The sequence below is a fragment of the Bacillus rossius genome, chromosome 3 (assembly GCF_032445375.1).
Source record: "Bacillus rossius redtenbacheri isolate Brsri chromosome 3, Brsri_v3, whole genome shotgun sequence".
Lineage (NCBI taxonomy): Eukaryota > Metazoa > Arthropoda > Insecta > Phasmatodea > Bacillidae > Bacillus > Bacillus rossius.
In genome coordinates, this window is record NC_086332.1 from 43,685,834 (window position 1) to 43,709,022 (window position 23,189).

The following is a 23,189-nucleotide window of genomic DNA, read 5'->3' on the forward strand; positions in this document are numbered from 1 at the left end:
CAAAAATCTGAAAAATGTTTTACAGTTGTCTGACTCTTTACTTCACAAATTTAAGAATCGTTTAGTTCAGCTGTTAATTTTTTTTTATTTCCTGTCCTATATATATTTTATCCTATTAATGAAAGGTGTTGTCTATGATAGAAAGGTCTGTTGTGAGATTTTATTTCAGTACCAAGACACTTACCCTCTCTCTCTCTAGACTACCTCATTTAGTAATGACCGAGAAATATATATATATTTTTATTTCGACCAGCATTACATTTATGGCATAAAGATCACCAAGATTACTATATGTACTATTATTTGAATTGTTCTAAACATCCAGAAATTACCAATCAGAGTCCATTTATTTGTGAAAGTGCACATACATGCACACACACGTGTGCAGTGTGTGCGAGACCATGCAAATATTTGCATATATGCATATAAACTTTTTTTAACGAAATTCACTTGGAAAATAAATTTTTATTGAGGAGATATACGTCTTACCTTTTGTCTAAATTTCTAAGCTTAAAACTCGGGCAAAGCTCATTTAGTAAAATTAACAATTGTCTTTAAGGGGATTGGTGCACCAGCATCGTATTAAAAAAAACAATATATTTGTTAATGATTCAGCTGCTAGAGAAGATTTGAACCATTCTGGTGTAAAATTTATTTTTTTAATTTTTATTTTAATTAAGTTATTGCTGATTTTCGGGAATTTTTTAAATTCAAGCTTTATTAATAAACTATAAAGAATTCAGTGGTAAAACTTTCGCAGATAAATTTTCAGACACGGGAGATATGACTGTGACCATTATTTTATCTGTAATCATTATTAATTTAACGTATTTACAATTTGAATAATAATAAATGAGCTGCTACGAAATTGCGTGATATTCATTTGCGAATTTAATAACATTCGCGTTTTCATTTGTAATTCAAACGCCAACATATCTGTCGGCAGATTGATTGACTTTATTTTAGTCTTTAGCTTATTGCAGTCGGACCTAAAGTAAAAACGTAGCTGTAGAAGTTTGAGCAGCGTGCAAGCTCGGATACGAGAAATTATGGAGCGCGCTGGACAGTAGTGACACCTTGCGACAGTTTCCCCAACTGTTTGCAGCCAGTGTTTTCTCTCGTTCCCACCCAGCCACAGCTGTCTCCTGTTTACGAAGGGGAGACGGGATTTCGCGCGAAACTGATATGAAGGTCAACGTATTTATTTTCAGTAGATAAGAGAACGTGTTTGGTCTAGCTCGGCGTATAATTGAATGGTTATTCTCTGTTATTATTTAGCACAGTGATTTAGCTAGATGTTTTTTGTTGTAAACGTGAGATTTATTCAGGAATAAAATGCCGAAGAAACCTCCACCAAGCAGAGTACACAAAATAACAAAACTATCGAAAGCCATTAGAGCGCTTAGAAAAAAGAATAAAGAAAGATAAGAGATTATTTTATTATAGCTTTTTTAACATACATTTATTTTTCAGAGTTGCGTATGTACAACGCGATGGACGCGATGCGACAACAAAAAGATGTGTAAAATTGTAAAAATGCTTTTTTTTTTAGCAATGCGTGAACCATTCATAAACTATACTCAACATGTATCCGTATAATTACGTTTGAATTTTTTTTATGACAGGCATCAATGTTAACAAGTTTATTAAGCCACTATAGACTTTTTTTCAGAAAAATAAGTGTAGCAGAAAACACTCAACATAGTCTCACACAAAATCAGTTTACATGAATGCAGTTTTAAGAAGTAAGCTACGTAAATAATAGTTAAACATTATTTAATATCTGCTGGTAACGTTTCCAAAGTATCAGTTTCGCCTTCATTCACGAACAATATTCGTGGCCTTATTTATTTATTTTGCTGGCGTTTCGTTGGTGACTGTTAGGACTGCAAAATTAGTAAACATTTTTCACCCTATCCTGAGTTAAATCTAAGTGTGCGCGGTTAGATGAGGACCTAGATGTGTCTCATGCTTACGCCTTTACACTCTACTCATGCGGGTATTAACCATGCGCGTAAGGGCACGTTGCCAATGACCTGTACGATAGTCTCAACAATCCTCTACGGACTCGAAAAATGTCACCTGCTCATTGGCTACTTGACTTGTGACAACTGTTTGTTGTAATGCCTGTGATTCATCGTTGATTTTGTTGAGGAGTTTTCAGTGATTCAGAGCCTCCCATTTAACTGTGGCCGAATTGAAGAAGCAGTACAAATGTTACATGCTTGAATTCATAGCGAATGGAAACCATAAATATTTACTGATGTAGTGGTTGGTAAAAAAAATATTATTCGTATCGCGTCCATCGCTTCGCGCCATGTTGGCTCCTATATTATTATGGATTTACAAAATATAACGATTCATTTACGACACTTAAGATAAGGTGTTTAGGATTTTAAGAATTCACTTGAATTAATATTTAAGAACATATTTCAGGATAACTTGTGAAGACGCTCGTACAGACAGCACCGGTTGTGATGAGTAATTGTTACCAGAGCAGGTGTACACGAAGTGGCATGTGAAACCTCAACACAACTCGAAAATCAGTACCGTAAACCGGGGTAACTTTGGGACTGGGGGTGTAAATTTGGGACAGTGAGTAATTTCTGGCTTTAGGATTTCCTGTCAAGGCCATGTATTTAGAAGTGGTACGCAATCACCGCTTCTATATTCGCTGGTATGTGCTACTATCTCATGGCATTTATTTGAAGCTGTAGTTGCACTGGTGGGATAGAGGCAGTGGATTTGGTTTCAACCACATGTTGTTAATATTTTTGTTTTTGTGTAAACTTTTGTACGCACTTTAAAAACGGCAAATACTTCACGAAAGACAGGTATGTATTTGAAGAAGTACAAGCCTTGACATCCATTTAATGTGATGCTAATGTTTTTGATACTTGCATTTTATTTTATAACCTCAAAATAGTAAATTTTCATCACTTGGTGGGGTAACTTTGGGACTGTCCCAAAGTTGCCCAAAAGTTGGCGTAATATGTTTTACTGCATTTTTTCTTCATATTTTTCAGAATAAAGCGACCAACCATGCCAATAAATCCCAAACATGTTCTTGGTACACGGCCATATAAAAATTACACAGAGGAAAACTTGAATGAAGCCTTGCAAGCTGTACGGAACAAAACATTGTCGATTCGCAAAGCTTCAACAAAATATGGTATTCCAAAAAACACTTTGCACCTAAAAAACCAGGAAAACCAATTTAAAGCTGTCGACCGAGCTCCTGTTTTCACAAATGAAGAGTAGTTGCAATTTGTAAGTCACATTGTAGCCGTGTCTAACTATGGATTTCCTGTGGATATGTTTGAACTTCGATGTGTTGTCAAGTCCTACCTGGACCGCTGTGGAAGAAAGGAGCTACGATTTTAAAACAATTTACCAGGAAATGATTGGGCGGAAGGGTTCATGCGACGGCACAAAGCAATATTAACTCAGAGAACAGCAAAAAAAATTTTCTTACTCTAGAGCAGCAACAGAAGAAAAGGTTGTGAATAAGTTTTTTGATAATTTGTAAAAGGAGCTGATAGGAATTCCAAAAGTGAATATTTGGAATTACGACGAAACAAATCTTTGTAGACAATTCTGGAACCAGAAAAATCATCACGAAGAGGGGAATTAAGTACCCTGAGAGCAGGGGTGCAACAATTAAAGTTCCAAAGGAGGGGGCAATATAACTTTTTATAAAGAATCATCGATCCCCCGTATTGAAGCGGGGGGTCCGGGGGTCCTCCCCCGGGAAAATTTGTATTTCAAGGTGGAAAATGGTGCTATTTAAGCAGTTTTATTATCTAAAAATTGATTACACAGCACTTTCTTTGCCCCCGTTTGCCCCCACTTCAAGGTTTCAGAAGGGGGGGGGGGGGGGGGGGGGGCAAAATACCCTTGCCTCCCCCTGTTGTTGCGCCCCTGCCTGAGAGGATAAAAAATTTGTCTAAAGCGTGCACATCTATAGTTGTTTGTGGAAATGCAGCAGGGGATGTAGCACCACCTTGTGTAAACTATAAGGCGGAGAAGATTTGGACAACTTAGACTGAAAACGGACCCTCGGGTACTCGATACAATAGAACTAAATCTGGTTGGTTTGATGGGCATGCTTTTGAAGACTGGTTTACATCTTTAATGTTGCCTGTTCTAAACCACCAGGAAGGACCAAAAGCTATCATCGGTGATAATCGTAGCTCCCACATCAATATGGAGGTTATAAGGCTGTGTGAAACAAACAACATAAAATTCATAGCACTTTCTCCAAATGCTACCCCACCTCCTACAGCCACTGGACGTGGCTTACTTTCGACAAATGAAAGTTGCCTGGCGAAAGGTACTAAAAAATTGGAAGAAAACTGCAGCTGGAAGTCGGTGTACATCTGTACCGAAGGATCAATTTCCAACACTTTTGAAAAACCTCTTCGATGGCTTGGTTACAGGTCCAGAAAACATGATTTCCGGATTCCGCAAGTCAGGAATTTATCCTATTGACAGACAGGTGGTTCTAAAAAGATTGCCTTCAGGGAGCCTAGATTCATCTATTTCTTCCCTTGTCTGGAAGAGCTTCCTAGAAAAAATTACAAAAAACAGGAAGAAACTACCAAAGTCCGCAAAATCCTGAGGAAGAAGAAACTGAATGTTCTTCCAGGAAAAAGTGTTTCAGCAGAAGAACTTAAAGCTGTTTCGTTACCACCATCTGAACATCACCAATCTGCACCTGATCCCCAACCATCTACTTCCAAATGTGCGGAAGCACTACTGCATGTACCACACCAGAAAAAAACGAAGAAGAAAGAGCAGCACTGAGAGCAGCAGTGATGATGGTTATGCTAAGTTTTCGCTAAGAGACTCTGAAGACAGCGTAACTTTCAGTGACTTGGAAGAGCAATGTGCTCCATTAATGCCAAGCCTACAACCTTAAAGTTTTATTGAGAACCTGGCGGTGAGAGACTACATTTTGGTGAGGTACGAAGACGAACTGTACCCGGGGCGTATTGTCGAATTTAAAAATGATGATATACTTGTATCAGCTATTAAGAAGTCTGCCTTAAACTGGAAATGGCCAGCAAAGCCCGACAAAGTTTTCTATTCAAAGGATGAAATAGTCCAAAAAATTACCAACCTGTACAAATAGGCCGACTAGAAATTTTTAAAGTCAAAGAACTTTCCTAATATGATATAAGAATATATTGTAAACTATTTGTTACGCTTATTTTTACTAATTATTTTGTAAATATTACTTTAATTTACAATTTAATGTGCTAAAACCTTTTGTAATATGATTTCAATACCAAGCTTCATGTCTGAAATAAGAAACTTAAGTGTAACATTGGGACAAAATTATTTTTACTAGTGTTTATAGGTAAGCGAAAAAGTGTATTGTCCCAATCTTACCCCAATTAATGGGGTAAGATTGGGACAACAATGTAGGCTGTTTATTAGAATATTTTTGGTCCTAGAACAGCTAACAGCTAACAGGAGTAGTAAAAAACTGGAAAAAGTGTCCCAAAGTTACCCCGGTTTACGGTATGTGTTACATTGAAATGTGTCCGCTACAAATGTTCAGGAATTATAATTTTGAAATCGAGTAGAAATATTCCTGCAATTAGCATTAGGTATATTTTAATAGACATTGAAAGAGAATCATTAAGTAGCTTCAAAATCCAAATACCAGAATACAGATAGTCTGTAACAATACAGACCTCACCGACTAGATATGGTCCAGATTGTTAATACTAACACATATGAAAAAATTGACTAGTTACTGAATATGTTGAAATTTTGTAAACCTGTTACTTTAGATGATTGGTGATGTAATAATGTCTCTTGGAAAGTACATAAGATTTTAACTGCTGTTATTTCTCCATAAATCGCAAATCACCATGGCGGCCATTTTACGATCACGATTTAGTTCTTAAATTTTAAATTAGTTTATTTGTTGAGAGCCTGGTACAATGTGTCTGACCACTAAAGCGATCCGAGCCGCGTAGTGTATACTACTGCGTGGTTGCCAAAGTAGGCTCGGGTCGGGACGAATTTAGCTGTGAAGAAACAAAGGTTTTTAATACATGGAAAATTATTCCAAAGCCGAAAATTTGTACAGTGGTAGAATGAACATTTCTTAGTAACACGCAAACCTTGTGCGTCACACCAAAAACGAGCAGTTAAATCCAAAATGACAATTATTTGCAACGATCCACAATAATGGATATTGCAAATGCAGTTTATGGAGTAGACAGTCAGTATGGAACCCAAAATAATCTAGAAACATTGCCCTATCTGAGGATAGTGATAAAAAGCACAAAGTTTAAACATGTTTCTATAAAATAGACCATTTAAATCATTAAAGTTAACGAATTCACTTTCATTCAATTTTAAGGAAATATAAATACATCCTACATAAACTTAAAGAGCCCAACGTGGAAATCGCTTAAAGTAAACGTTGTTGCATATTTATTCATCTTTAAATTGGTATATATTTTAAGTGTCCCATACAATTAGTCTGACCACTAAAGCGATCCGAACCGCGTAGTGTATACTACTGCGAGGTTGTGGAAGTAGGCTCGGGTTGGGACGAATTTCGCTGTTAAGAAACAAAAAAATTTAATACATGGAAAATTATCCCAAAGCAAAAATTTTGTACACTAGTAGAATGAACATTTCTTAGTAACACGTCATAAGTTTACCGATGAAACCTTGTGATCACACCAATAATGAGAAGTTGAGTCCTTAATGATAATTTCTACAATGATCCACAAAAATTTTTCGTAAATGTAATAACTTTAATACTTTTTTAAGTCGGTTCTCATTATGGTACCAAAGTAATATAAAATAATGTCTTACATGGTAATTGTGATAAACACCTCAAAGTTTAAACGTCCTATTATTAAATTGGTAATTTTAATCATAAAAGGTAAGAAAAAAATATTTTTTTATTATAGAAATTTCACTACATGTTACATAAATATGTTGAGCGTAGCGTCAAAATTACTTCATAAATATTGTCTGTTTTTTTTTTTTTTTTCAAGGTTTAAATGTGTATATTTTGAGTGTCTGGTACAATAGTCTGACCACTGATGTATTTCAAGCTGCGTAGTGTGTGTGCAGCAGTGTTAAAGTCGCTCGTGCTGGGACGTTTTTTGCTCCAGAAAACTAAGGTTTTTAATGTATGGTAATTCCAGACTGAATTTTACTCTGAAATAATAAAAGTTTCCTAACTACAAGTGATTTTTGCTGCAAACGTAGATAAAAATCTTCCATGATGCGATTTGCTTAGGTAAAAATGTTAGTATGATCAACTCTTTAATTTATAAATTATAAATAAAAAACAACAATAGAACTTCCCAGAAAGTTGTGATAAAACTGACGATATTGCGCGAGTAGCAGACCCGTACGTGACTACAGAGAAAGGCTATTTTCCTTGACCGTTAAGATTTCTGGGACGAACACCCTCTCACAGCTAGGGTCATAAAATACGGTCAAACTCTTGCAAAAACATCCACCACCGCTCTTTGCCACTAGCAATTTAACGAAGTCAGCTAGGCGCAGCACTCCAATAAATTAACTTAGAAAAAAATACTAAATATGTAATTCTATCAATACATTTTACAACACAACTTATGTTTTATTTATTTTCTGGAAAAAATAATATTATCATACGAATTATGTTATAAAAGTGACAAAACTCAATAAGTAAATTTACGGTGTATCGTTTTCTTCAATTGTTATGTAGTAAACTAATTTTATACAATTAAATATATATTTTTTATAATATAGGCTACATTAAAATTTTGCATAGTTCTGATCGAAAATAATATAATGTATTAGAAATAAAAAATAATTATATTTTTTGGTATTAAAATAATTTTTAATAATAAAATTTTTGTAACAAAATACGAACACACATAGGATGAAACTAGAGGTCCTCTAGAATTTTTATTTACAAGTTCCAAGCAGAAATGGTTTAGCTATTGTTAATTTTATTGTCTCAAAAATCATTCATATAAGAAAAAAGAATATGTATATCTCAATAGATGTAAAATGAATACACCCTATCATATGCTTTAAATATATTTTAAGTAATCCTTAAATAAGACAAAGTTTATTGAGTATCGCAGTACGCAGCGTGTTTCAAAGCACGCCGGCCGTGAAAGATCAGTACGGCCGCAGTACACTGCAACGCTCGGGCATCTTTAATGAGGCAGCTAATTATGCTATACTCTTTATAAATATACTATCTTAAAGCTAAAAGTATAAATATAAACATTTATTTAGACATTTTATCGCATTGGGCTCTTCAAATCGGTGTAAATCGTATTTTTATCTGGGTGGCAAAGATTAAAAAAATATGTCGTGAATTAATCTTAAATATTAAAAATTTAATTTTTTCTTACATTAATGGGTGAATTACAGTTTCTCGATTATTTTGGTAAGTTTACGGACAGTCAAAATTAAAAACTGTATAAATGGGTAGCATTTTAATGTTTTTAATTTGCTGTCACCTAGGACTTAAATGCAAATTTTCGGTTATAACGCACAAGGTCTACAGCTTTAAACTTTCGGTATGTTATTAAGCACAGTCAACTCTACCAGAGTACAAAAATCTGGAGTAACACGAAAGTCTACAAGGGGAAGGGCGGCTACCTGATCCGAGAATGAAGGATAGGGCGAGATGGGAAGCGAAGATAAGAGCTGGTTATCGCGGTTCGCTTTCCTTCCGTGTTGGAGAGAGAGGGAGAGAGAGAGAAAGGCGATATTGTGGAAGACCTTCGAAAGATTCCCGCTAGATGGCAGGCCTCAGAGCTGCAACCTTCGACAACCTCCCCTCACAGAAGCTCACTCGCCACTAACTTGCTAAATCTAACCCGCTAGTTTATATACGTGCTGGCTGGCCTTACAGTAGTAATAAACAAGCATTTATGAAACACTTAAGCTCATTTCCAACAAATTCTGACGAATGACTGTTTTTTGTCCTGCACCAATCCCCTTAAGGGGCCCGCCTACTTGGTCACACACACGGTGTGCAGAGCTTCAGGAAAAACAACGCGATTTCAAAACTACTCAAGATATCCAAGTGGGGTATGTTTACGAAAAGCACTTAAGAGTTCGCTGAGGCCCGAAAAGTACTTTTAATTTTGGATTATGTTTTTAAACTGCATTTTTAGAAGAGTTAAAATGGCTGAAACGCATGTTTTCAGAGTAATTTTTAGGTGTAAAACAAGTGGTACAGATTCTTGAAAGCACTTAAGGGACTTGCATTACACCTTTATCTTCATTTCCCCGTAATATAAAAATTCGGTCACCGCACAAATTTCACAGTTATCAATTGACGACGAGAAGACTGGGCGCCAGTTCAGAGCCTTGAGCTTAGAGACGATACCGCGCTAGAAATACCATTGAGCGTCGCACTTATCATCCCGCCTCACTAACACACATACACCCCTGACGAGGTGGGCCCCTTAACACCAAAACATGATTATTTTTACTATCTAATTATGTACTAGAATGTAAATAATGCTATAGATTTATTTTTTAATTTTTAATGTACAAGTACCTGGTATGTGTATGGTTCACACAACACATCGTAACATGTGTCCAGAGGCTGCAGGCTTGGGTACCTGTTTATGCGTTTAGTGTCGAGTACCGAAGGTGAGCTCATGCTCACAGTTTCACTCTCTGTACTTCCTCCCATAGCAGCAACCTTTCTGGAATAACACAAACACACTCGTTCTTCACTGCTGAAAATATTAACAAACAATTGTACTGGTAATATTTTATGACTATTGTTAAGCTTCTGCGAATCCGGTTTTTTTAAAATATGAATTGAATTTACAATAAAATATAATATTATTCAAAAACATGAAATATTTTTGAAATAAAATTTTAAAAAGTGAAAATTTTGTTTATACGTCACGCAAGTAGCATGTAAAATGTTTTAATTGTGTAAAGATTTTTTTTACTTTTGTGTGACTGACGTTACTGATAAAGTAAAATATTATTGACCGCAATTGTATGACTTAGAAATTGAGAATGTCGAAGATGTACTACTATAAGTATAAATATAGCATTACATTACAAGAATAGTGAGGGTTTATGGTACAGTGTTACGAACTAAAGTGATGCTAAGAAATTTCAGTAGACTATTAGATAGGGCTGTGCGAATATCGGTTTTTTGATGGGAAGTGAATATTGTTCTTAGCAAGGCTGCATTACACTTATTTTATTTTATATAATATTGAATTGTACTAAAATAAATATTTCAACGTTTGTAATGTTTGAACTGATTTAAGTGATTTACCAATTGGGCCCTATATAAAATACCATTCAATAAAAATTATAAACTAAGCATGCACAATATTAATATTAAGCAATCATAAAAGCAAACCTTAAGGTCACAATTGAATTTTTTTTTAAAGTAAACAACTATTCGTGCAGAACATGTACAATACAAAAAAAATTAAATTTTTTCATGAGCGAATATAAGATTTCCATGTTTTAAAGCTTTGCAACAAATGCCTTACTTTACATCATATGTGAAGCTTTGCATAACAGCCGAAGCTTCATATAATTTCCTGAAAAATTCAAATCGAATATTAAAAAGAGCTTCAATTGATTTGCTTAGTTGAAACTTTGCACAGGCCTACTATTAGAGCATCTAGAGGTACCCAATAATTTAAAAATAGTATGGTTTGATATTTTGCGTAGAATACTGAATTATTCAAATTGAATTCAAAATTTTGGAATACTTGCAGACCCCTAATAAGCATTACAATTCCTTTTCTCCTGTGTACACATAACTAGTACAGTGTTACGTACTAGTTAAACATGTTCACCCGGCACACAAACAGCACAGCCTTGTTAATCATGAAAAAAACAGCTACGTGCATACCATTTTTAAAACTCAGATAAGTTACACACACACACACACACACACACATATATATACGTATAATGCTATAAATTTTTATCTGATTTCAAATTTTCCAAAGTAAAATTTAGTATAAATAATTGGGAAAAATATAAAAAAAAGTTATACAGAAATCACTTACTTTCATTCAAGTGAAAATACAATAGTGTCTCAATTAACCAAGGTTTATTTTATCTGAGCTGACCGAAAGAGTCATTCCCAATAAAGACAGTAGAAACATTTGCTGGAGGACATTGAAAAGATCTAACCATTGTTGAAAGAGTTAATATAACTAACATCTACAAATTGGAGGTTAACCACACACTGAAAACAATAAAAATATATATTAATTATGAAAGGCAACAGAGTTAGAGCATTGCCCAGGAGCCAGGTTGTGATGTAGTAATTCAGTTTCAAACTAAACTTATATATTGGTGTATGAAATAGCTCACATAATATGTGATACAGTAAATTAAGGGGTCCCGTATGATTTAAAGTTATATGCATACAAAAATTTAAAAGAACTAATAAAATACTACAGTCTTTAAAGAAACAGTATTTAAGGTGAGCATAAATGAATGTTAGCCAGTTCCCAGTTCACGCCTAGTTTGGGGTATGGCAGAACATCCACTTCAAGAAGTTATGATCGTGCTTGTTGCTTCCGCGCTCGTTCCCAAAATTAATGTTCATACTAATTAAATAATGTTTAAAGGAAATATTTAAAGGACAAGTATCAAACAGGGTACCAATGCTTGATGTCCTAATTTGCTGTTTCTATGTAGTTTACTGTAAAACGATAGAAGGTGGTCAATTCGGGAAAATTGTCAATATGGTTCACTTACATGGTTTATCGATGGTCACATTACCAGCTGGTTTGCCTGCCTAGAAAACCATGGAACCAGCACCAGGCAGTGATCATAATTTTTTTTGTAGTTACCAGGTGCACATCTTGTGATCCTCACAGAATTCTCTGCGAAACTTCTTTGCACCGCTTTAACATTTTAAGTGATATGGTGATCCAAAAGACACATGTTACCATTCATATAGCCATTCTTCCCAGCTAACTCATTTACTGCAGCAAACGTTAAACTGTACACGACTCATTGGCTAGTATTACCAATAACTCACCCGTCATTCAGAATGACTCGCAATCCCGCCGGTGCTTGCCATCGCGTGACTAACTCTCGTCGCCAACCAGTTTAACTGACCTTCGATACACTGTTTCCTGAGCGACCTTATGCCATCCGTTCTCAGTTGCCAGCTATCCAAAGTTTCGTCCACCACTCCATCATCGTTCTGCGACGTCACATGTTTCTCCTACTGCCGACAACAGCACTTACCTCTCCTGCACGTCGCTTTTAGGAACTGCCTACATCAATGCCGAACTCAGCCAGGCTAATTACAATAGTGCCACAACATCTTTTAAAGTTTAAGAAAAGAATATTTGTATACACATTAAATAAGACTAACTGTATATAAATTAAATGAGACTAAATATAACAAATAATAAAATAATACATCTAAGATTACTTACTAAGACCAGACAGACTAGAGACACCCCACCTAAGCTCAATAATGCAATTTACTGGTAAAGCAAATCAAGTGACGTGAAAGGATCTACACTGAAGAAAAGTTGGAAAAACATCACCCCGAAAAATGATGAATACCAATTATAGCAACTGAAAACCATTATAGAATTTCAAAGTATGTGTGTATTAATTTGCTTATCCCCTTATCCGAGGTTGATGCTGTCAACGTTAAGTTGGTTAAATGATACTTTACTGTACCTTTAAAGCATTCCTAGTGGTGATGTACAAACCTACCCATATTTGGACTCCAGTTTGGCCACCTGCAGGTAGTACAAAGCCACGGTCCAGAAGTCAACGTCGCTCTGATCACCGAAGAACTGCGCGGCGATGAGACTGCGCTCCGCCGTCCCCTTCGGGCAGTGCTCCAGGTAGTCCAGGTCGTCGTCCAGCACGTCCAACTGCTCCTGCAGAGCTGGGGGTCGTGGCACACATTGGGAGCTGCTCGCAGCTAGACTGGAGGTCAAATGCATAATGCTGATCTCTGTGCATAAGGCTGCCTGCCCTGCTGGCAGAAGTGTTACAGCGCCCAAGGAAGCAATGTGTAAGCTGTAGTAATATAGAACACAGTACTGTAAATAATTTTTGATTGCTAAAGTACAAAAAGTTTCCTCCTATAAAAAAAAAAAATTGGTTAACATCTTCCAGTCAAGCATCATACTAAATGTGTATATAAATTGGAATATTTATATATGTGTGTGTGTGTTTGTGTATATATATGTATATATGTGTGTGTATATGTATATATATGTGTGTGTATATATATGTATATATATTCATTGCAATTATACAATTAAGATATGTCTTTAGTTTGTTATGGTTAATTTGTGTATCAATAACGTCATTGTGTTAGCCACCTTAAAACATTCTTTTTTCCAAAGTATGGCAAATACTAATATTATAATTTAAGTCATCTACAATATTAAAATTATAAATTTTCTTGAAATTATATAGAGTTCAAGTCACATAAAATATCAATGAATGTGGTGAGTAAGAATATTTTGTTGAAACTCTTAGAATATACAGTAAAACCTTTTTGTTGCGACCCCATTTATTGCGACCACCTCTCTATTGCAACCCGATTTCGAGGAACCGTGAAAAAATTGCCGAAAATCCGAAAAAAATCGGACAGAAAATAAGTTTCTTGTGGTGAGTAGCGTGTTACTGCATTTCTCTTGCCGAGTGCTGTACTGCCGTAGGCAGCGCATATCTAAAAATAGATACCACTTCCCGTTGACCGCTATCAGCGCTTAACAACCCCCATTCCATGTCCCTTTGCCAGCAGGGTGCAGATAAAGGTTTTTGTGGCAACGTGTTTACGTTTAGCTTTTTGCGAGTGTCTAGTGTGGTACGCAGTTAAGGCAAAGCTACCTGCTGGATTTCTTTTGATTACTATCGGTTGACAATACACAGCGACCGACTGGATGCACGCCCGCCTCGACTTGTTTTAACTGCCGCAGCGATGTTTATTTTGACAGCTCAAGCAATTATCTTTTCCCGTGGGTTGATAGAAAAAAGTCAGCAATAATGAAGCGAACACGCATTTGGCCGCTGCCGCCAGCCAGCCAGGCGAGCTTCGTGTGCGCCCACTCGCATTGCAGAACCTACAGCTGCGATATTTTTAAAGGAAATGTCCCATTATTAGGGCTACGATTATATGGTGAATCGCGAAATCGCGAAATTTTCCGCGAATTTATATGGAAAATGTGACAAAAGCTATTTTTAAGAAAAACAGCTAACTAACACCGAAATTACACAGTACAAGTCTCTTATATTTTAATGTGAAAAGCTTGATAGTCAAGACTTGCCCGGGTCCTGGTTGATAAGCTGGAAGAATTTCCTGCCTTGCATTTCTATGTGCTTCCTCTAATCAGCTTTAGGGCGCCGTCTGGTCAGCGTGTGTTAGTGAAGCGGGATCATAAGAGCAACGCTCAATGGTAGTTCTAGCGCGGTAAAATAAGTGCAAGGCTCTGAACTGGCGCGCAGTCATCTCGTTCCCGTCAGATAACTGTGAAATTTGAGCGGTGACCGTAACATTAAATGGCGGAAAAATAAAGATAAAGGTGTAATGCATTTCCCTCTGATACTTTCAAGAAATTTGTAACTGGTTTTTTACACTTAAAACTTCGAAAACATGCGTTTTAGCCATTTTATCTCTTCTAAATCCTCTTGATCCGATATCAAAAGAACCAGTTGGGCATTAACAAATTCTTAAATGCTTTTTGTCAACAGGCTCCAGTCGGAAATCTAGTGTAGTTTGGAAATCGCGTCGGTTTTTCGTGGCTGTACGCGGCACACGACTGTAGTTGCCATGCGTCACGCGCCCAGAATGTTGTCCGGCAGGAAGGGCGAGTATAGTTAATTTGCGGTAAAAATGAATACTTTTACGGCCCTGCTAAATTTTTCCATTAACACTTTTACCGAAACCCCGGTCTCACAGACCGCTAGGAAATTGTACATCTTAATGTTGGCAACACTAGTGGGATGTCTCGGGTCCACCTCCCTAGTACCTTCCCCCCACCCTCCCCTCCTACTGCTGACACATCCTTTGTTCAGTTTGAGTGCGGCACTTGACCTTGACTGAGCCCTAATCGTAAACAAACCGGTCTCCCTGACCGACGGTTTCTGTAAGTGTAGTGGTGACGCGCGGTCACACAGACTGAGGGTTTCTGTTTATGTTTGAACTGATTTCTTTTTTTAGTTTTTAGTTACGTTGTAGGATTTAAAGTAGTGTGTATAACATTTTTAGGCTGAATCTGTGTGTAAGATATTGTTTTGTACTATGGATGAGGATCTGGGTGGTAGTAATCAAAACCGACCCCGAAGACGTTTGGACCCTAGTGATCCACGGTTTGGTGATATTATCCGACATTTGTTGCATAATGACGTCCCTGACGATGAAACAAGCAGTGTAAGTGAAGTGGACGACTCCGACGAAGATCCCGACTTCATTTTACCAGGGCGCGAAGGACAAGTTATAGATGACAGTTCTGAGGAAGAAGATGAAATTATGTTAGAAGAGGATGCTTCGAACGAACCAATAGTGGATCAAGCTAATCAAGCTGTAAGAGAAGTCTTTTTCATTGAAAGAACTAAGAAGACTGAGCTAGTAGTGCCAAACGCATGGACCAACAAGCCACCACCCCGAAACGTGAGAACACCTGCTAGGAACATTATTAGGGGCTTACCTGGATTACAAGCATGAGGTAGAACACTCGGAAACCAACCAAGCAAAAAAGAGGTATGGCAGCTATTGTTTGATGACGTAATTATGAACATGATCCTGGTAAACACCAACATAAAACTTGAAGCCGTAAGAGCTGGTTTGTCAATTACGACTAAAAAAAACAACTATAGAGATACAGACATTGAGGAGCTCAACGCTCTAATTGGATTATTGCTCGCATCATCAGTTTTATCTTCAAATTAAGAGAAAATAACTTCTTTATTTACAAAAGATCCTTACAGTAGACCGATTTATTCAGCGACTAAGTCCATCAAACGATTCGAGATACTTCTAATGTGTCTACGCTTCTATGATTTTAGAACACGTCATCAAAGAAGAGTAACAGACAAAGCTGCTCCTATATCTGAAATATTTGGAAATTTCATTGAAAACTGCAAAAGATCGTACTCAGTATCTTCTGAGGTAACGATTGATGAGATGCTCGTAACTTTTCGAGGGCGGTGCGGGTTTAAGGTGTTTATGCCAAAAAAACCTAAGAAATATGAAATCAAAGTCATGTGTCTATGTGATGCTAAAACCTCCTATCTTCTAAATGCTTACATCTACACCGGAAAGAGTTCTGATTCCGTGGGACTGAGTGAGACAGAAAAAACCCTTGCCATACCAACTCACTCTGTAGTAAGACTTTGTAAACGATCGTAAACAGTAACAAAAACGTTACTGCAGATAATTGGTTTAGCTCACTTGAAGTTGTAGATGAGTTACTGAAAAGAAAACTCACGTCGGCACAGTACGAAAAGACAAGAAGGCTATCCCAGAAGTATTTCTACAAGATCCTGTACGTCCAGTTGGCTCAATATTGTATGGATTTAGAGACAGAATTACTTTACTGAGCTATGTGCCAAAGAAAAACCGAGCTGTCCTCATTTCATCGATGCATCATTCAACTGAAACAAACGAGAATAAACGCAAGCCTGAGATAATAGCGCATTATAATGCAACTAAATGTGGAGTAGACATCATGGACATGAAGTGTGCTATCTATTCTTCGAGCCGGCGAACAAGAAGATGGCCAGTAGCAATGTTCTACAGAATGCTGAATATTGGTTCCATGAATTCGTTCATCCTGTACATGAGCTACAAGAACTCTTCTCTTCTGACACGATTCGAGTTTATAAAACAGTTGAGTTTTGAGCTCATCAAACCCCATCTTCAAAAAAGGTTCTCTCTTCCAAGCCTTCAACGAACCCTGAAAGAAGACATCAGAAAAGTGCTTGGAAATGACGTGCCAGCCGAAGAACGTAGAGGCAAGGGAGAAGGAGACGAAGCTGACGCTGGACCGAGTGACAAAATGGAGAAGAGGAAAACCTGCAGTACGTGCCCAAGTGCAAAGAAAAGGAAGACGGCCTACAAGTGCATACTTTGTTCAAAGGCTATCTGTCTGGAGTGCAGTAGAAAACTTTGCTTGGAATGTGCAAAGGAAGTCATCTCCTAATCAGGTGATGTTTTTATTTTCTTTGAACATTTGAAAAACATTTGAAAATTCATTGAACATTCTAAAACATAATATTTTGATCTTATAATGATTTTTTTCATACGAAATAAATGTAGTTTTTGGCTCAATTGGTTTTATTCTTTCAATAAACACCATTTTTCATACTATATAGGGTAATTACCATTAAAACCTAATGGAATCATGGGTTATATTATATTGAGGTCTGACAGACCGGGGGTTTCGGTTAGTGGTGTGAGGCCTAGGGTTTCGGTAAAAGTGTTAAACAAATTTTGAAGTTTCAGTGATTTTCCAGCAGAAATAATGTTGTGTAACTAACAAACAAATTGTATCAAAACAATTAACGGTAAACGGCTGTCACGGGGGCCCTTAAAAAGTTTTCATTTTACCAGAAATGGACTATACAAACCTGGCTTTCGTCGCACGCAGTTTGGAGAAGGGGAGGAAGGATGTTGACAGTTTCACATGCCAAAGGACGATGAGGAGGAGGAGGAGATAGACACGATGGTTTGTATGCCTGGGAGGGATGAACCTTGAAATCTGGAAAAGGGAAGGAGAGGTAGGCCGTATGACGTCATGCATCCGCTGCTTGTGCTGCCGCCAGCCTGTCTAGACGAGATTACCGCGCTCCCACTCACGTTGCACAAGCTACTGCTGCCGTACTTTTAAGCAGAATGTCAGATTTTTTTTTCTCTTCTTATACGAACATTAGTATGATTATTATAAACCCACACAAAATATATGCTGCGTGTTAAATGATGACTTTTTATAACCTTTAATTGTGAGTTTTACCATTTTTTCCCAATTATTTTTGTTTTGGTGCCAAAATATCAGATTTTTTGACGGTTCCTGAGAATGTATTCGTAAAATCACTGCTTCGTTAAATCCGGGGTTCGTGACATCGGGGTTCTAGTGTATTTAACTACGGCAAGCAGAAAACGTACATGTAAACTAACCAGTAAAAATAAACTGTCTTTTGACATATTTTCTTTAGAGGTGGCCTGTAGGGCGAGGGACTTGTCAGAAGGTTGAAGTGGGTTTAAAGCAAAGCCATCTAGCATTGTGAGTGACAGCATCCTGCCATTGTACGGCTGGTTTCTTAGCGAGTAGCGGTTTGTAAAGGGGGGTGGGGTGGGGGGGTTGTAATAAACTGAAAATTTCGGAAAACATCTATTACGACCCCCCCTCTATTACGACCCTATTCCTGGGAACCGTTGAGGGGTAGTTTCAGAGAGGTTTGACTGTAATTATGAAATAAATATTATATACCTACTATACATTATCTGTCATTCCTTTTTCGGGAATATTAAAAAATAAAATAACAGCAGGCCCTAAATAAAGCACTGTCAATAGAAAGATGACAATCTAGGTTACACACTGTGAAGAGTCATCACCTGTTATGAAATTCAGCTACAGAATAATGCCAAGTTCAAGTAACTTACCTTCAAGCTGTTGCTCTGTGAATCCATCCTGTGTTGTGAACTTCAGACTGTAACTGTCCTTCCAAAACTGTCCAGCCAACAGCAACCTGAGATTAACAATAGTCTTGCCATGGAGTAAAAGAGGGCAATATACAGGATCTGGAAACACAAATTTTTTTTTAACACAATGAACACAGGTTTGCAGGTCAACACAATGTCAATATTTCCATATTATTGCAAACTACATTTCCAAACATTAAACAAAAAACCTTTATTTTACCCATTTAGATACTTTCAGTATTTTAAATCATTTTCTATTGGTCCCATTAACAATGCTCAAACAGCATGATTTTTACACCAAAACCTTGTCAAGTAAATATGTTTTTTGAATTTTCATCTGTCTTATGCACAGATCTAAAAATTTTGAAAAATATTTAGACAACTAATTATGCAAAAAAAATGCAACACAAATTTATTTTTATTTTAATGAAAATTAAATCACTTACCAACTATAAGGGTAGAATAATGTTTTACATACATATTAAATAATGACCTGTTAGTTATCAAATACCAAATCTAGATCAGGGTCTCCCATTAAATTGAGTATCCACATGGAACCAAAAATGTTAACAGTTAAATATTTTTTCACAACTGTTAAATAAGCTAATTTTCGCAAGGTAATACCAAAGAATAGCATGATCCACAACTGAAGACAACTCCCTTCCAGAAGGCTTAAGTAGGCATGGCAGCTGTCAAGTCCCATGGTTTCATGGTTATATTTTTGGGACTCAAACCCATGCTTGCCCAATGTCAACAAACAAACGCAAATGTTTCCCACAATAAACCTGAAACCTGAATGAGACATAGTGAAGACAAGCAACAATAACGCAGTGACAAATGGTCAGGTAATAATACCTTGGAACTCGTAATCCATGATGGGTGAAACACTGGATGAAAGAGTCATGTCCATGATGCGCAAGCACCCATCCTGCGTGGCAAGAACCGGCTTGTCTGACGCTGCCCAGTCAATGTCCAGAACTTTCACCATGTCTTTTGGACACTTCAGCTGAGATATCCTATCGTATTGCTGCAACACGACAGTCAAGTTTCTTTAAATACAGATGACAAGTTCGACAACAGTTATTCACACGTTCTAGATACTTTGCCTTCTGAGGTTGAAAAAGTTTGTAAAGCCCGCATATTAATGACTAGTAGCACTCAATGTTAAATAACAATATGCATGCCAGGCAAAAAGAATGCTGTTTACTAGCCACACTTAACTTTCACAGACACCAAATTTATGTTTCAATTAGGCTAATGAAATTTTACAAAATGACAATCCAATTTTTGAGGCAAGACTTTCTAATACTAAAAAATATTTTGTTCAATATATTTGATTATTTTATTAATTTAAACAAACAGGTACCTTTTTGAGGTCCACCACATCAACCCCATCACTATAGAGAATCAACATCTTCAGATTTCCTTTTCCCGGTGCAAATCTCATCTTCTTGATCCAGCCACGGCCTGTGTGAATGTTCTTTGATGTCCTTGCTTTTAGGTCCCAAATGTTTAACATGCCATCCACATCTCCTTGAACTATTTGGTCATTTTTAAATGCTATGCATGTTACTGTTCCAACGCCAGCCTGAAAAATATAGGTTATAATCAATATTTAATAACAAAAATTTTATGTAACTACAAAAAAGAATAAACATAATATCTAAAATTATATAAGACACTTTCATAAGAATTGAGAGCAACAAGCTTTATGAAACAACTTGCTAACCATATTAAAATTTAACTATTATTTACCTAAACAAACCAGTCACCTGTAAAGGATCATTAATCTATACCACTTGGCCGTACCTCTGGTGGTATCTTGATGCCATCTCGCACCAAGTTACCTTCCACGGAGAAATGGTAGAGCTGGCTCTCAGAGTCGCTGAACACAAAGTGTTCTCTTGCCACCAGATGTTTATCCTGGCCGTCAGCTCGTCCTGACAACAGAATATTTAATGCATTGCCAAGATGCCACCAGAAAATGTCGGGTACACATTGTTTTACACGATCCATATCACTCAACATGACAGTGGTTAAATCTGTCTACTGCTTGTTAAATTATGTATATTATTACCTAACAATCATTGAAAATACAGTAAATTACCTCTTAAAATTTTTTGCTAAAGAGTAAAGAAGGTTTCCTGGATAGTAAGTTCAAAAAATGTAGCATTTTAACTAAAAATATAGTACATCAATCCCTCATTTAGTATAACTAATGCGTTCCTAAAAAGTTCGTGTTATCTGAAATTGCGTATTCTGAAGCATTAATCTCCATAAATAGCAAGGCTAATTTACTTAATGTTATCAAGTAAAAAACATTTCATTACTCATGAAGTCATATTTATTAAAAACCAACCAGGAGAGATATTTATGCACATACTCAACAACACACTGCAATAATAAAATAACTTTTTTTTTCTTTTACCCGAAGTGAAAAACTCACATAAGGGACCCCACTACATTTTTTGAACAAAAAATTGGCATAAAATGTGTGATCCATATGCGGGTAAATACGGTACTTCTTTTGTGAAGAGTTTCTTATTGAAACCTGACAGGACAACATATTTCTGAATTACGAGGTTCTAGTTCCTTGGTGTCTTGAGTTAGGCCTCATGTTCGTCTTCTAAAACGACCATACATACATCTACACTCCTTGAGACATTACTAGTAGAGATGTATGATCGTCAGTCCTCTACATATACAGTGAGTCAGTAACAAAAGCAGACCACACGTAAAGCTATTTGAGTTTCAGCCTATTGCTTCATGAAATGAATCCACAAGTGTTTTCTATCTCCAATCATCTGCAATAATGTAGGGAACACAAGGTTGGGTGTCTCTCAAAAATATCAGCTACGAAAAAAAAAATTTGCATGTTCATATGAACATTTACTTCAGCAACAGTAAAATAAACACGACAATCAACAAATAATTGTTATTCCAAGAATCTGCTGCTAAATTCTTGGATAGTTGATGTACTAATAAATCACAAAATAAACCATACCTAATAAAAGTGAAACATTTAAACCCCACATTCAAGTTTGCACTACACAGTGCTTGATAGGCAACTAGTGTAGCAAATGAAGTAAGGTAGTCTACTTGGTGACTAACCAATATCTCCTGCTGAAGTGTTGACAGCAATATTTGCAGGTTCTGCCTGTTCCTTCTCTTCAACAGATGCCAATTTCTTTTTCAGAGATTTCAAGTTGTGTATGGGCGACCATTCCTGTAACCAAACATTTGTCTCATAGAACAGAATTTTTATTAGTTACTTAATCTAATTACTCTAAGTGACCAAAAATGATAGGGATCCAGAAGGAATGATCAAAGTCAAAAGTAATTTGGTAAACAAGCACAAATATAGTGCATCAGTGGCATTAAGAATAATATAACTAACGGTATATTGTTATCAGGCAAGTGCAGATCACCAGTCAGTAAATTCTGCATAAGTTTGTAAGTACGTAGTTTTATGTCGCACGGTCATGCACAGAAGGTTAACAGATGAAACCTCCAAGATTATGGTGGGCTCCGAATCACTTGGGTACCAACTTGGTGCTCTCTAGTCCTGTGCAAATACTATTTTTTTTTATACAAAGCAAATATTAAATCTAATTTTTAAAATAATTTTGAAGTCAAACTGAACTGCAAACATTGGTCTCGGCGAAGCTGTATTACCCTTATTTTATAAAATACAGGATTAAAGTTTAAAAAAATGTTTAACATTTTTGTATTGTTTGAACTATTAGGTGATTAACCAATTGGACCCTACATGTATGATTCATTCAATAAAAATTATAAAATAACCATGCATAATATTAATATTGAGCATTCATATAAGCAAAAACCATTGATTTTTTTTTTTAGGAAACCAACTTTATTCAAGCAAAACATATACAACACAAAAAAAAATTCAAGAACGAATGTTAGCCTTCCAATGTTTTAAAGCTTTGCAACAAATGTGAAGCTTCACATCAAATAAAACTATAATAGCAAATTTCCTTGCAAAGTCATATTAAAAAGAGCCTCAATTGATTCACTTAGTCGAAGCTTCACACAGCCTTAGTGCTCTAATAAATTTGAGTCCTGCTGGTGTGTTAGGATCAAACCCACTATACTCACCACATATGTAAGTGCAATGGGTAAGTGAATAGTGATCATTGCCACTGAAGACCCACCATTGCAGAAGAAAAAGTGCATGCTGATATTTCAAGTGCTCAAGCTCGTATTAAAGCGCCCACTAAGAATATTCATACTTTTTGGTTTTACGTAAAAATCATGGTTTGTTAGATTGGTGCACACCTTTACATGAATCTACATACACCTATCCCTCTATTCCGTGACTACAGAAGTTAAAGAATTCACCCGAAAATTGGTGAATTCTAGCAGCGCCCAGCACCAACTTGTGTCTAGGCGGCCATCTTAACTTTACTGTCCTTTGTTGGACACACAAGCAAGGAGAAAGTTTCGTCCACATCCAACCAACAACAAAAAGAAAAACACTGTTACATGTCCATCT

At 36.5% G+C, this 23,189-nt stretch overlaps 1 protein-coding gene across 1 annotated transcript in view; it reads right to left on the reverse strand.

Annotated features, from left to right (window-relative positions):
* LOC134530598 (WD repeat-containing protein 11-like) overlaps positions 1–23,189 on the reverse strand; it is an 87,943-nt gene that overhangs the window by 16,039 nt on the left and 48,715 nt on the right. The window contains exons 14-20 of the mRNA XM_063365573.1: positions 21,785–21,899; positions 20,483–20,613; positions 20,040–20,261; positions 19,529–19,700; positions 18,635–18,772; positions 12,730–12,907; positions 9,554–9,704 (exon numbers count right to left, since the gene is read on the reverse strand). Of these exons, the coding sequence (XP_063221643.1) occupies positions 9,554–9,704; positions 12,730–12,907; positions 18,635–18,772; positions 19,529–19,700; positions 20,040–20,261; positions 20,483–20,613; positions 21,785–21,899 (1,107 nt within the window). The remainder of the gene's footprint in view (positions 1–9,553; positions 9,705–12,729; positions 12,908–18,634; positions 18,773–19,528; positions 19,701–20,039; positions 20,262–20,482; positions 20,614–21,784; positions 21,900–23,189) is intronic.